Consider the following 15,033-nt stretch of genomic DNA (forward strand, 5'->3'; position numbering starts at 1 on the left):
TCATGCCATAAATCTGTGGCACGCTGGTAAGTGTTTAACCACCAGCTCTCCGGGTGTGGGGGTGGGGGGGAGGAGCCCTGGGTTGTAATGTCTGCTGATTTCTGTGGGGTCAAACTCCCATCAAGATGGATTTCAAGCTACCAATATAACATCATCCAACACACGGTTGGGAAGATGCACACACACAGCTCTTCCAAGCCAGATAAGACAACCCAGCAGACAGCCTTACTCCCTCCCAAATCAGCTTTCTTCCCAGGCTCAGATTTAGTTTCCACAGAGCAGAGAATGCAATAGCTAATGACTAGAAATTTTAAAAAATAAAATAGGTTGTCTTGAGGTGATTTGTTCTCAACCCTAATTCAGAGACAGCCAGGTATGAGGTTATAAGAGAAGATTCATACAACAGCTGATGGTTGTCAGGGTTTCCATGCCTTGCTGTATGAGTCACCAGTAAAACTTGTTAATATACAAAGTAGGGGGACTATAGCACAGACATTAGAAGTGCAGACTGTGAAGCCAGGCAGCTTATATTCAAATCTGGCTCAGTCTCTGACTGGCTCAGTGATCTTAGGCAAGTTCCTTAACCTCTGTGTCTTAGTTTCTTTCTTCCTTTTCTTTTTCCTTTCCTTCCCTTCCCTTCCCTTCCCTTCCCTTCCCTTCCCTTCCCTTCCCTTCCCTTCCCTTCCCTTCCCTTCCCTTCCCTTCCCTTCCCTTCCCTTCCCTTCCCTTCCCTTCCCTTCCCTTCCCTTCCTTCCTTCCTTCCTTCCTTCCTTCCTTCCTTCCTTCCTGGCTTCCTTCCTTTCTTTCTTTCTTTCTTTTCTTTTCTATCTCTTTCCCTTCCTCAGTGATCTTAGGCAAGTTCCTTAACCTCTGTAGTTTCTTTCTTCCTTTTCTTCTTTTCTTTCTTCCTTCCTTTCTTTCTTTCCTTTTCTTCCTTCCTTCCTTCCTTCCTTCCTTCCTTCCTTCCTTCCTTCCTTCCTTCCTTCCTTCCTTCCTTCCTTCCTTCCTTCCTTCCTTCTTTCCTTCCTTCCTCCCTCCCTCCCTCCCTCCCTCCCTCCCTACCTCCCTCCCTCCCTCCCTCCTTTCTTTTCTTTTTTTTTTTTAATTTTTTTTTTTAATTCATTATAGAGAGGAGAGAGAAGGGGAGAGAGAGAGACAGAGAGGAGAGAGAGAAGGGGAAAGGAGCTGGAAGCATCAACTCCCATATGTGCCTTGCCCAGGCAAGCCCAGGGTTTCGAACCGGCGACCTCAGCATTTCCAGGTCGATGCTTTATCCACTGCGCCACCACAGGTCAGGCTCTTTTCTTTTTTAAAGAGATTTGAGAGTGAGAAACAGGGAGAGAGAGAGATGAGAAGCATAAACTTGTAGTTGCGGCATCTTAGTTGTTCATTGATTGCTTTTCATATGTGCCTTGACTGGGGGGCTCCAGCCGAGCCAGTGACCCCTTGCTCAAGCCAGCGACCTAGCTCAAGCCAGTGACCTCGGGCTTCAATCCACTGACCTTTGGGCTCAAGCCAGCAAACATGGGTTCATGTTGATGATCCCAGGCTCAAGCCAGCGAGCCCATGCTCAATCTGCTGAGCCTACGCTCAAGCCAGATGAGCCTGTACTGAAGCCAGTGACCTTGGGTTTTGAACTTGGGACCTCAGCATCCCAGGTTGATTCTCCATCCACTGCGCCACAACCGGTCAGGTTCTATGTGCCTTAGTTTCATCACTGATAGCTAGTGATGCTAACAATATTTACCTCACAGGGTTGTTGAGCAGGTTAAATGAGTAAATGTAAAATGCTTAAATCAGTGAGTGACCACAGTAAACACTATACAAATATTGTTATTATTACTGAGACTTCTCCTGGATGAGGTCCACCTGTCGGTGTGTGAAACATACTTGTCCAGTGATTTTTATGCAGTCATCTAGGCTTATCCATAGACATGTGGGAAACCACTGAAGTCTGACTCTTGCTCTTTGGGAGTTGAGTGTCTTCCTATAGGAACCAAGACCAACCCAAGAGTGAATCTGTCTTTGCAAATCTGGGAATTCTGTAAACCCTAATTTCACTATGATTGCATTGAAAATCACATAAATGTCCTTCTATAAAAGATCTAGGTTGCAAGATACTATATAAAACCTCTTTTTTTGGTATTTTTCTGAAGTGAGAAGTGGGGAGGCAGAGAGACAGACTCCCACATGCGCCCAACTGGGATCCACCTGGCATGCCCACCAGGGGTGATGCTCTAACCATCTGGGCCATTGCTCCATTGCAATCGGAGCCATTCTAGTGCCTGAGGCAGAGGCCATGGAGTCATCCTCAGTGCCAGGGCCTACTTTGCTCCAATGGAGCCTTGTCTGCAGGAGGGGAAGAGAGAGATGGAGAGAAAGAAGAGGGGAAAGGGTGGAGAAGCAGATGGATGCTTCTCCTGTGTGCACTGACTGGGAATCAAACCCAAGACCTTCACACGCTGGGCCAATGCTCTACCGCTGAGTCAACCGGCCAGGGCCTAAATCAGCGGTTCTCAACCTGTGGGTCGCGACCCTGGCGGGGGTCGAACGACCAAAACACAGGGTCGCCTAAAGCCATCGGAAAAATATATACATATTTTCATATAGGGAGTCCTTAAGGCTCTAGCTTTGCTCTCTCATTTTAAGAATTAGAACAGAGAACAGTTTATTTTACAAGAGGGTTAACCATCAGCCTTTAATGGTGGGGGAAGTCTGAGCACAGGTAGTGCACAGCCCTACCCACCTAGATAGTAAATATATATTACCTAATGGTGATGCCTTTTGGTGGGGCTTTTCCACAATATAAACTGTGGAAATTTTGATTCTGGATATAAGGATTACATTTTTTTTTGTTTTCCTCCACAAGTTATTGTTAATTGCTAAGTGGTATTTCTTTTTTTTATTTTTATTTTTTACAGAGACATAGAGAGATTCAGAGAGAGGGATAGATAGGGACAGACAGACAGGAACGGAGAGAGATGAGAAGCATCAATCATCAATTTTTCATTGTGACACCTTAGTTGTTCATTGATTGCTTTCTCATATGTGCCTTGACCGCGGGCCTTCAGCAGACCTAGTAACCCCTTGCTGGAGCAAGCGGCCTTGGGTCCAAGCTGGTGAGCTTTTTGCTCAAGCCAGATGAACCCGCGCTCAAGCTGGTGACCTCGGGGTCTCGAACCTGGGTCCTTCCGCATCCCAGTCCGACGCTCTATCCACTGCACCACCACCTGGTCAGGCTGAATGGTATTTCTTTTTTTATTTTATTTTATTTTATTTTATTTTTTTATTAATTTTTAGAGAGTTGAGAGAGGGAAAGAGAGAGACAGAGACAGAGAAAGAGAAGGGGGGAGGAGCTGGAAGCATCAACTCCCATATGTGCCTTGACCAGGCAAGCCCAGGGTTTCGAACCGGCGACCTCAGCATTTCCAGGTCTACGCTTTATCCACTGTGCCACCACAGGTCAGTGAATGGTATTTCTTAAACAACATAATGTCACCTTAGCATTATAAAAAGCAAGTGAGAAGATGGTATAATTATTGGATCTCTTCATCCTGAGCCTTGCATGTGCATCTTACTAAGCTTGTGACCTTAGGAAAGTTAATCAGCTTCCTCCTCTATAAAAAGGGTGTAAAGCCTGACCTGTGGTGGCGCACTGGGTAAAGCGTAGACCTGGAAATGCTGAGGTTGCCAGTTCGAAATCCTGGGCTTGCCTGGTCAAGGCACATATGGGAGTTGATGCTTCCAGCTCCTTCCCCACTTCTCTCTCTGTCTCTCCTTCTTCTCTCTCTCTAAAAAAAAAAAAAAAAAAAAAAAAAAAGGGTGTAAAATGCTTGGGTTTTAAGCTTATGAAATTGTAAAGCACTTGAAATATGAAAAATGTAAAATAAGCAGTACCTTAAAAAAGTGAGCTGAATCTCAAATGAAAAAAAATTATTTTTTTTGAGAGGATGGAAGAGAGAGAGACAAGAACGTCAGAACATCGAGCTGCTCTTGTATGTGCCCTGACCAGAGTCAAAACCAGCAACGTCCATGCTCCGATCAACCAAGCTATCCAGCCAGGGCTTAATTTTTATTAATTTTTAGAGACAGAGAGAAGAAGGGAGAGAGAAGGGAGGGGGAAGGGAAGCATTTGTTGTTCTATTCAGTCGTGAATTATTTTGGTTGCTTCCTGTGTGTATTCTGACCGGGGATCAAACCCACAACCTTGTTGTTTCAGGACAACGCTCTTAACCAACTGAGCTAACTAGCCAGGGCCCAAATGAAAAATTTTAAACTGACAGAGGTATCTAATATAAAATATCAAAGGAACACGCAGAGATGACTACATCATAAAGGTGATGTATGATCAGAGAGACAGTATAATTTAACATCAGTCTATATGTTGTAAAGTACTGTACCCCAGATTCTGAAAGGTACTGTACCTCACTTCAGCGGGTTTATGTAGAGACACCAAGTCCAAATTAATTTTGAAGAGTTTTATTAAAGGAGGAGATTTATTAAATATGCCAGCTACATATGGCTGACATGGGCAGTTTCAAACCCAAATCACGTGCGCCAAATATATTTCAGGGCTGGTTATATACCCTTAATCACATACCGGCTGGGGAGAGCATGACATCATGGCACAAGCTGACATTTGTTTAGGGGATACACAGAAACATTAAGAATTTCAAGGTAGGCCTGACCTGTGGTGGCGCAGTGGATAAAGCATCGACCTGGAAATGCTGAGGTCGCTGGTTTGAAACCCTGGGCTTGCCTGGTCAAGGCATATATGGGAGTTGATGCTTCCAGCTCCTCCCCCCTGTCTCTCTCTCCTCTCTAAAATGAATAAATAAAATTTAAAAAAATTTTTTAAAAAAAAGAAGAATTTCAAGGTAACACAATCAAAGATATTTACAAATCTTTCAGGGTTCCTCTTCCCTCCTTTGCCTAGAAGTATGTTACTCTCAGGATTCCAGGAAGGGGGAGGAACTAAAATCAGTGTACGCTGGTATGTAAATTCTGACCCCCATTGAAAGAGAAGAAGTTTCTCAGTTAACCTTTATTTTAGATTTAAAACTAGATAATTCATTGTTCTTGCAAGCCAGAAACTTCTACATTCTTCTCCCTCCCTTCCCCAAAGAAAGGACAGGACAGGAAAGCCTGACCTTTCCTCCTAGAATATCAATATTAATATTTTTAGCTTTTTGGTACTTTACTACATATATATTATGAAAAGTGTGATTTAATAGGGTTTCTAGGAGTGTGTAAAGCCAGTAGCCACGGCCACCATCACAGCTGCCTGGCCCATGCAGGTTCGCATTCAATTTGGACAGACGGTAATGAAACAATGCAGCCAAGAACTGATGGACCATTACCTTTTTAATCCTAGCTTTCACCTGGTGGGCTAGAAATACACACAGTGGGAAAACACTTCCCTTTCCATTCAGGGCTCCCAAACCAGTGACTTACCTGAGTTTTCCTAGAATCAAAGGTTTGTACCTCACCAGCCTTATTCACCCCTGTTCCCCATCTCCTTCTCTCTGCACAAACTGGCTTCTCCTTCAGAACTCCACTATCTTGGCTGCTTATCCTCTCCTTCACATGGCCTTTCTCTGCTCTCCTCTCTAATGCTAATCTCAGGAACCAAGAGAAAGCAAGCTCCCGGTCTGCCCCATTTTATAGTGTAGAAATCAAAACCTTTAATCCAATATACAAACAAGAACTTCTCTGATACAAAGTCACTTATCTGAGGCATAATGGGATTCCTCATGAGAGTGCACCACCCCACATCATGCAATCAGTCAAGGGTGTGGGGAAAAGCTTAGCCTTAAAACTAAGCCTTAGGACCTGACCAGGCGGTGGCACAGTGGATAGAGCGTTGGACTGGGATGTGGAAAACCCAGGTTCGAGACCCTGAGGTCGCCAGCTTGAGTGTGGGCTCATCTGGTTTGAGTAAAGCTCACCAGCTTGAGCCCAACGTCGCTGGCTCAAGCAAGGTGTTACTTGGTCTGCTGAAGGCCTGTGGTCAAGGCACATATGAGAAAGCAATCAATGAACAACTAGCAGGGGTCCCCAAACTTTTTACACAGGGGGCCAGTTCACTGTCCCTCAGACCGTTGGAGAGCCGCTCCTCTCACTGACCACCAATGAAAGAGGTGCCCCTTCCGGAAGTGCGGGGGTGGGGGGGGGGTGGATAAATGGCCTCAGGGGACTGCATGCAGCCCCGCGGGCCGTAGTTTGGGGACGCCTGAAGGTGTTGCAAGGCACAACAAAAAACTAATGATTGATGCTTCTCATCTCTCCGTTTCTGTCTGTCTGTCCCTATCTATCCCTCTCTCTGACTCTGGAAAAAAATAAATAAATAAAACTAAGCCTTAGGCTATAACGACCCTGCCTTCTTACAGCCTGTCCCCCACACCCAATGCAAACTATAAGCGAGCAAACATATATATCATATTTACACACTTATTTGACCCACAGTGTGCAAAAATGATAACCTCATTTCCACACAAAGGAGGTGTTTCTGGGTAGGTTTGTCCTTTGTATTAAGAAAATGGAAAATAACCCGGGTTCGATTCCCGGCCAGGGCACACAGGAGAAGCGCCCATTTGCTTCTCCACCCCTCCGCCGCGCTTTCCTCTCTGTCTCTCTCTTCCCCTCCCGCAGCCAAGGCTCCATTGGAGCAAGGATGGCCCGGGCGCTGGGGATGGCTCTGTGGCCTCTGCCTCAGGCGCTAGAGTGGCTCTGGTCGCAACATGGTGACGCCCAGGATGGGCAGAGCATCGCCCCCTGGTGGGCAGAGCGTCGCCCCATGGTGGGCGTGCCAGGTGGATCCTGGTCGGGCGCATGCGGAGTCTGTCTGACTGTCTCTCCCTGTGTCCAGCTTCAGAAAAATGCAAAAAAAAAAAAAAAAAAAATGCAAAAAAAAAAGAAAATGGAAAATATATCTGGAGCACTCAAGGAGTGAGGGTGGGGGAGTATTTTTTATGCCTAAGAAGAAAAACTGAAGGGAGACAGTTTTATGAGTTGTTACTCAGAATGGTCTATGACAGCGGTTCTCAACCTGTGGGTCACCACCCCTGTGTTTGACAGGGGACGCGACCCACAGGTTGAGAACTGCTGGTCTATGAGGACAGAGTTGTTAATGAGCCAGCATAAAATTCTAAAGTTGTAGCCTCTGCCTAGAGGCTTGAGAGGATGCAGAGCTGACAAACTGTGTGTGGCTGCCTGCCATTTGCCTCAGTTAAGAACTTCTAATCAGCAGATTGCTGTGTGAGGTCGCTCATACTGTTAACTCCACTTAGAAACTGACTTGGAAGCAAGGTCAAGAGAGATGCTAAATTGCATATGCAGTATCTGAGGGTAGCCTTGAATTAAATCATCACACAAATCTGCCTGAATGGTTTTCTCCAGGGCTCTCAATGTCTCGCTGAACCATGCATTTCCTGTCTTCCTGTACAGTACCTTCATCCCTCCCAGCCCCACCCCCACCCAGCCTCAAGTAGGTTCTCAGAATTCAGGGAAAAACTGTTCATGTTTATTCAGCCCACAAACACAATGTGAGTGTGGGCTGTGTGCCAAGTACAGAGTAGGTGCCAGAGGTAGAAACATGAATCCGACAGAATATTTGCCCCCATTGATTTTGGGAAACAGAAATGGAAACAAAGAGTTGCTATAACGTTATAGCTGTCCTAGTAGTTCTCGGAAAGCACCAAGGCAGAGATGAGCACTCTGCTTTGGGGAGAAGAGGGAGCTTCTCAAAGTTGGTGATTCTTTTTTTTTTTTTTTAAATAAATTTTTATTTTAATGGGGTGACATCAATAAATCAGGGTACATACATTCAAAGAAAACATTTCCAGGTTATCTTGTCATTTAGTTCTGTTGCATACCCATCACCCGAAGAGAGATCGTCCTCCGCCACCCTCCATCCAGTTCTCTCTGTACCCCTCCCCCTCCCCCTCTCCCTCCTTCCCCCCCCCCCCCCCCCCCCCCCCCCCCCCCGTAACCACCACACTCCCGTCCATGCCTCTTAGTCTCGCTTTTATGTCAATGTATGGAGCCCAGTGTATGTTTTTACTTGCCCGCCGGGTGCAAGCTAGAATTAAAGATGATGGCCCACCAGTTTGTGGCTCCGTTGTTTCTTTACCAATGTATGGAATCCTGCAGTTCCTGTTTTTTTCTGATTCGCCCATTTCACCCCACACAATGCTACCAAGACTCCACCATTCCACTGCAAGTGATCCGATGTCATCATTTCTCCTAGCTGAATAGTATACCATGGTGTATATGTGCCCCATCTTCTTCATCCAGTTCTCTATTTATTTTTTACAGTGATTAAAAGCCTTTAAGCAAACTCTTGGCCAATACAGCAAGAATCCCTAAAAGAGTAGTGTCCTAAACATGTTCACCAAGTCCAAGTTGGCCCCATCACCATGCCAAATCCCTGAAAAATGCAACCCAACCACAGTTCAGTCTGTTAGGAGCTGTCACAGGGAGCAGGAGTCCAGGAAAGTTCACCACAGGAAAAGTCCGCATGGCACTGGAATTGTTGTCACCATTCTATACTTTGCAGCTCATGTCCAAGTCCCAATGACCGCTGCTTCTAGCTGGTAATGATTCAGGTAGACTGGAATCAAAGTTGGTGATTCTTGATGTGAGTACTGAGGCTGAGCCAGAGTGCTCAGGAGGCGAAGGCAGGGCAGAAAGTTCCAACAGGAAGAAACGTGTGCACAAGCTCCATGTGCTTGTGGCTGATCTGTGGGCTGAGGTGGAGAGGGAGGCTGGGGAGAGGTTGTAATCACAGTAATCTGAATGTGAAATTCAAAGGTAAAATGTTTTGCAAAATCTCAGAAATATAGAATTGGAAGGTGTTGGGCAGATAAAATGTATTATGCTCACTTTGTTAAAGATAACACGAGGAGGCCGTTGCCCAGGTGATATTAATGTGTGTTAGGGGTGGGCTAGAGGCAGGCAGAATCCTTGTAGCCTGGGGCTTGGTTTTGGGATTAAGCCTTTCCTACCCTTTTTAATGTGGGTTGGTACAATCCTATCATGCCTCAAGGGTGACTGTATTAGAGACTTCCCTATTTTGTATATTGGATTAAGGGTTTGGATTTCTACACTATAAAATGGGGATGGAGCGGGAGTTTGCTCTCTTGGTTCCTGAGATTATCATTAGAGGAGAGAGCAGAGCAGAGAGCAGAAGGAGGCCACGTGGAGTAAGCCATGAAAGCAGCCAAGATGGCAGAGTGCTGAATGAGATGAGGAAGGAGATGGGGAACTGAGGAGAATAAGGCTGGTGAGCTAGAAACCTTTGATTCTAGGAAACTCGGATAATTCAGTGGCTTTGTGAGCACTGAATGTGAGTGGGTTTTGGAGCCCAGTGTATGTTTTTACTTGCCCGCCGGGTGCAAGCTAGAATTAAAGATGATGGCCCACCAGTTTGTGGCTCCGTTGTTTCTTTACCGACTGTCCGAATCCAATGCGAACCTGCACTGGCCAGGCGGCTGCTTTGATGGTGGCCCTGGCCTTGGCTTCTGGCTTTACAGAAGGGATCTTAGTGATTATCGTATTTCCCCATGTATAAGACACTCCTTAAGTTTAGGGCCCAAAATTTGAAGAAAAAAAAAGTATTAATATAAAGTTTTTGAACTCAAGTTTTATTCATCATAAAATTCATACAACTCCTTATCACTGTGTTGGGCAGATAAAATGTATTATGCTCACTTTGTTAAAGATGGAGGCCATCGCCCAGGTGATATTAATGTGTGTTGAGAATCCTTGTAGCCTGGGGCTTGGTTTTGGGATTAAGCCTTTCCCACCCTTTTTGATGTGGGGTGGTACAATCCAATCATGCCTCAGAGAAGTGACTTTGTATTAGAGACTTCCCTATTTTGTATATTGGATTAAAGGTTGTGAAGTTACACTATAAAAATGGGGGCAGAATGGGACCTTAGGCTCTTGGTTCCTGAGATTATCATTAGAAGAGAGAGCAGAGGAGAGCAGAGAAAGGCCACGTGGAGGAGGCCAGGAGAAGCAGCCAAGATGGCGGAGTGCTGAGTGAGATGCCAGTTTGTGTAGAGTTTGTATCTGGAGAAGGAAGGAGATGGGGAACTGAGGAGAATAAGGCTGGTGAGCTAGAAACCTTTGATTCTAGAAAACTCGGATAAGTCAGTGGCTTTGTGAGAACTGAATGTGAGTGGGTTTCGGAGCCCAGTGTATGTTTTTACTTGCCCGCCGGGTGCAAGCTAGGATTAAAGACTATGGCCCACCAGTTTGTGGCTCCGTTGTTTCTTTACCGACTGTCCGAATCCAATGCGAACCTGCATGGGCCAGGCGGCTGTGATAGTGGCCCTGGCCCTGGCTTCTGGCTTTACACACTGTCAAAACTCCCATCCATTAGCTTGTCCTCATCTGTGTCTGATGACGAATCACTGTCTTCATATATTGTCTTGTCCTCAGTTTCATCTATGGCATTTGAAATACCACAACTACTGTATAAGACATACCCAGGTTTTAGACCCCAATTTTTTTTTTTAAAGGTGCGTCTTATACACGGGGAAATATGGTATGTTGATTGTTGGGCAGATAAAATGTATTATGCTCACTTTGTTAAAGATTACGCTGCCCACGAGGAGGCCGTCGCCCAGGTGATATTAATGTGTGTTGGGGTGGGCTAAAGGCAGGCAGAATCCTTGTAGCCTGGGGCTTGGTTTTGGGAGTAAGCCTTTTCTACCCGTTTTGATGTGGGGTGGTACCATCCAATCATGACTCAGAGAAGTGACTTTGTATTAGAGACTTCCCTATTTTGTATATTGGATTAAAGATTTGGATTTCTACACTATAAAATGGGGACGGAGCGGGAGCTTGCGCTCTTGGTTCCTAAGATTATCATTAGAGGAGAGAGCAGAGCAGAGAGCAGAAGGAGGCCACGTGGAGGAGGCCAGGAGAAGAAGCCAAGATGGCGGAGTGCTGAGTGAGATGCCAGTTTGTGTCGCGTTTGTATCTGGGATAAGGAAGGAGATGGGGAACTGAGGAGAATAAGGCTGGTGAGCTAGAAACCTTTGATTCTAGGAAACTCAGATAAGTCAGTAGCTTTGTGAGCACTGAATGTGAGTGGGTTTTGGAGCCCAGTGTGTGTTTTTACTTGCCCGCCGGGTGCAAGCTAGGATTAAAGATGACAGCCTATCAGTTTTTGGCTCCATTGTTTCTTTACCGACTGTCCGAATCCTATGCGAACCTGCATGGGCCAGGAGGCTGCTTTGATAGTGGCAGCCATGCCTACTGGCTTTACATTGATTAACTTCACTAAGGTATAGGGCTGTTAATGACTTGTTTACCACAGAACCAGAAGCAATCTCTGCCAACCCTAGGTCTTCCGCTCCTTTCTCAGAAGCCTCCAATTACTACTGCTAGCACCAACCAGGAAAACTGGTCCTATGAAGCCTCAAATAGAGCTCAACCTAGGAGTCAAAGAAAGGAGTCTAGATCTATAGTCTTGTGTCCATTCATTAATGCTATGCTAACTTGACAAATATTTTATATATATTGTCATCAGACTTCAAAGACTGCTTGAAAGAGAGTATTTGTTTTCTATTGCTGCTATAACAAATTACCATACACTTGCTCGGTTAAAATAGCACATACTTGTTTTCTTACAGTTCTGGGGGCCTTAAGCTGAAATTGTTTTACTGGGAGGAAGTCAAGGTTGGCAGGATGGTTCCTTCTAGCAGGGGTCTCAAACTCGCGGCCCGCAGACTAATCCACGAACTACAGTTTCTGGTCGTTTTGTGACACTGAAAAGTGTTGCATAACAGTTGCCTTTTGTAGACCTAGTGTGGCCCGCCCAACGGCTGTGATCTTGCTCTGCGGCCCACATGCTGAGTTGAGTTTGAGACCCCTGCACAGGCTCTAGGGGAGAATCCATTCCTTGTCTGTTCCAGCTTCTAGAATCTCTGCACATCCTTGGCTGTGACTTCATCACTTCAATCTCTGCTGCTGTTATCATAGTGCCTCTTTTTCTTTGACTTTCTTGCCTCCCTCTCATGAGGACCCTAGTGATGATATTCAAGCTAATCTCTTCTCTTCAAGATCCTTAATTCAGCTTGACCAGGCGGTGGCGCAGTGGATAGAGCATCAAACTGGTACCTGAGGATCCAGGTTCAAATTCCCGAGGTCGCCGGCTTGAGCACGGGCTCATCTGGCGTGAGCACGGGCTCACCAGCTTGAGCAAGGGGTCGCTGGCTTGAGTGTGGGATCATAGACATGACTTCATGGTCGCTGGCTTGAGCCCAAAGGTCACTGGCTTGAAGCCCAAGGTCTCTGGTTTGAGCAAGGCGTCACTCGCTCTGCTGTAGCAATCACTGAACAACTAAGGAGCTGCAATGAAGAACTGATGCTTCTCATCTCTCTCCTGTCTGTCCCTTTCTCTGACTCTCTGTCTCTGTCAAAAAAAAAAAAAAAAAAAAAAAGATCCTTAATTTTATCACATCTGCAAAGTCTCTTTTGCCATGTAATGTAACATTTATAGATTCTGGGTATTAGCAGGTAGATAACTTAAGGGGAAGGGAGGATTCTTCAGTTTACCACAAAGAGCAGTAGTCTCTGTCCTCAAACTGGAAGCGTGCAGATGACACATACCTGTTTGTGGCTGAGGATGTGGGCATTAAAGGGCAGATGAGAATGGCCAGGACAAGCAATGCTCCTCAGTTGCCAGTCTACGGAGAATTACACACCTGAGAACGTTCCAGGTGGAGCAGATATTAACAATGGCAGACTCGTCTTAATCCTCCACTTTTGAAGTTCTCCCTTGTATTTTTGCAGTTATTAATCCATATGGGAAACATGTCTAAGAAGGTAGAATTCCTTTTTTCAAATCATAAAAGCAATCAGTATTGCTTACTGAGTTTAACTACTTGGGGCTTAGATTTTACTTTTTACCTCAGTCTTTTAGATTAAAAAAAAAAGGAAATGAAAACACTAACTTGAAAAGATAATCTCCAACTCCATGTTTATAGCGGCATTATATAAAATAACCACAACAGTCTGACCTGTGGTGGCGCAGTGGATCAAGCATCGACCTGGAATGCTGGGGTCGCCGGTTCAAAACCCTGGGCTTGCCTGGTCAAGGCACATATGGGAGTTGATGTTTCCTGCTCCTCCCTTCCTTCTCTTTCTCTGTGTCTCTCTTCTCTAAAATGAATAAATAAAAATAATTAAAAAAAATAAAATAACCACAAAATAGAGACAACCTATGTCCACCAATGACTGAATGGATAAAGAATGCATTATTATGCATAATTATAATACACACACACACACACACACACTGCAATATTATTCAGCTTTAAAAATGAGAAATCTTACCATTTGGTATAAGATGGATGAACCTTGAGGGCATTATGCTATGTGAAATAAGTTTGCTAGAGAAAGACAAAAATGTATGATCTCACTTATATGTGGAATCTTAAAAAAAAATTGAGGTAGGTGGTCAAAGGTACAACCTTCCAGAAAAACAAAACAAAAAACTATCAGTACTAAAAAAAATTACTTTTCACATAATTGAAATACTATATCTGGTTAGTCTGCATTTTCTAGTCTGATAAATGCTAGATGAAATTCAAAGTACGCTCTCACAACAATTGTGTGTGAAATTACCCTGAAGGAGCAAAGGGGTTGAGTTTTATTTATTTCCTTGGATTAGCTGCCTCTTCCAGTTGCTAACACCATCCTTTAATTTGGAGATCTGTAATGGTCTGCAAAAATTTTTATTGTGAATACCATAAAACTGCCTCCCATATATATTTGTTTTAAAATTTTAGAATGTGCTACCATACTGGTAAAATGTTCATTATGAAACACAAAATCAGAAAGTAGAAAAGATAAGATTTAAAAACATAAACAGAAGTTCTACTATTTTATTTTATACTCACTGGGTTCGGGGCAACCCACTTTATTTATTTATTTATTTATTTTTTATAGAGACAGAGAGAGTCAGATAGATAGGGACAGACAGACAGGAACGGAGAGAGATAAGAAGCATCAATCATCAGTTTTTTTGTTGCGACACCTTAGTTGTTCATTGATTGCTTTCTCATATGTGCCTTGACCGCGGGCCTTCAGCAGACCGAGTAACCCCTTGCTCGAGCCAGTGACCTTGGGTCCAAGCTCACGAGCTTTTTGCTCAAACCAGATGAGCCTGTGCTCAAGCTGGCGACCCTGGTGTCTCGAACCTGGGTCCTCCGCATCCCAGTCCGATGCTCTATCCACTGCGCCACTGCCTGGTCAGGCAGGGGCAACCCACTTTAGAAGTCACTGTTCTAAAGTAATATCAGCTGATTCAATAAGGAATTTCCTTTGGTTATTAATTTTGCTCTTAAAAAGTAGAGGAGGTTTGGATAACTTTTTCTTAAATATCAATTTCCTTCAGGTAGAACACAATCTTTGCCTCTGAGGACTCGGCTTTATACTTTACCTTTTCTCGCCCATCTCAGATACTAAAAGACTAGGAGAAAAAGTAGGCTAACACAAAAGTTATCAAACTTTTTCTTAAATAGTCAGAGAGTAAGTTTTCCAGACTTTTTGAGTTATATGTCTCTGTCACAAATACTGTCTGTCTTGCTCTTGTAGTGTAAAATTAGTCATAGACAACATGTAAATAAGTGAGTGTACTGTGTCAACAAAACTATATTTATGGACACTGAAATTTGAATTTTATATAGTTTTCAGGTGTCACAAAATATTTTTTTTTAATTTTTTCCCAACCATGTAAAACTGTAAAGGTCATTCTTAGCTTGTGGGTTATATAAAAACAGGTGTCAACCTAAAATGATAAAACTCTTAGAAGAAAGTGGGAAAGCTTCCTGACACTGAACGTGGCAATGACCTTGGCTATGACACCAAAAGCATAGGCAACACAACAAGAATAGACAAATGGGCTTGATTATATCAAGCTTAAAAACTTGGCACATTCAAAGGACACAATCAACAGAGTGAAAAGGCAACTTATGAAATAGAAGAAAATATTTGTAAATCACATATCTGATAAGG

The 15,033-nt window shown here is 44.2% G+C and overlaps 1 protein-coding gene across 1 annotated transcript in view; it reads left to right on the top strand.

The window, feature by feature from the left end:
• Positions 1-1,169: 1,169 nt before the first annotated feature.
• NAPEPLD (N-acyl phosphatidylethanolamine phospholipase D) overlaps positions 1,170-15,033 on the top strand; it is a 79,385-nt gene continuing 65,521 nt past the window's right edge. Inside the window, exon 1 of the mRNA XM_066353911.1 lies at positions 1,170-1,291. Within this exon, the coding sequence (XP_066210008.1) occupies positions 1,206-1,291 (86 nt within the window). The 5' untranslated portion in view covers positions 1,170-1,205. The remainder of the gene's footprint in view (positions 1,292-15,033) is intronic.

Source organism: Saccopteryx leptura, chromosome 12, assembly GCF_036850995.1.
Source record: "Saccopteryx leptura isolate mSacLep1 chromosome 12, mSacLep1_pri_phased_curated, whole genome shotgun sequence".
NCBI lineage: Eukaryota > Metazoa > Chordata > Mammalia > Chiroptera > Emballonuridae > Saccopteryx > Saccopteryx leptura.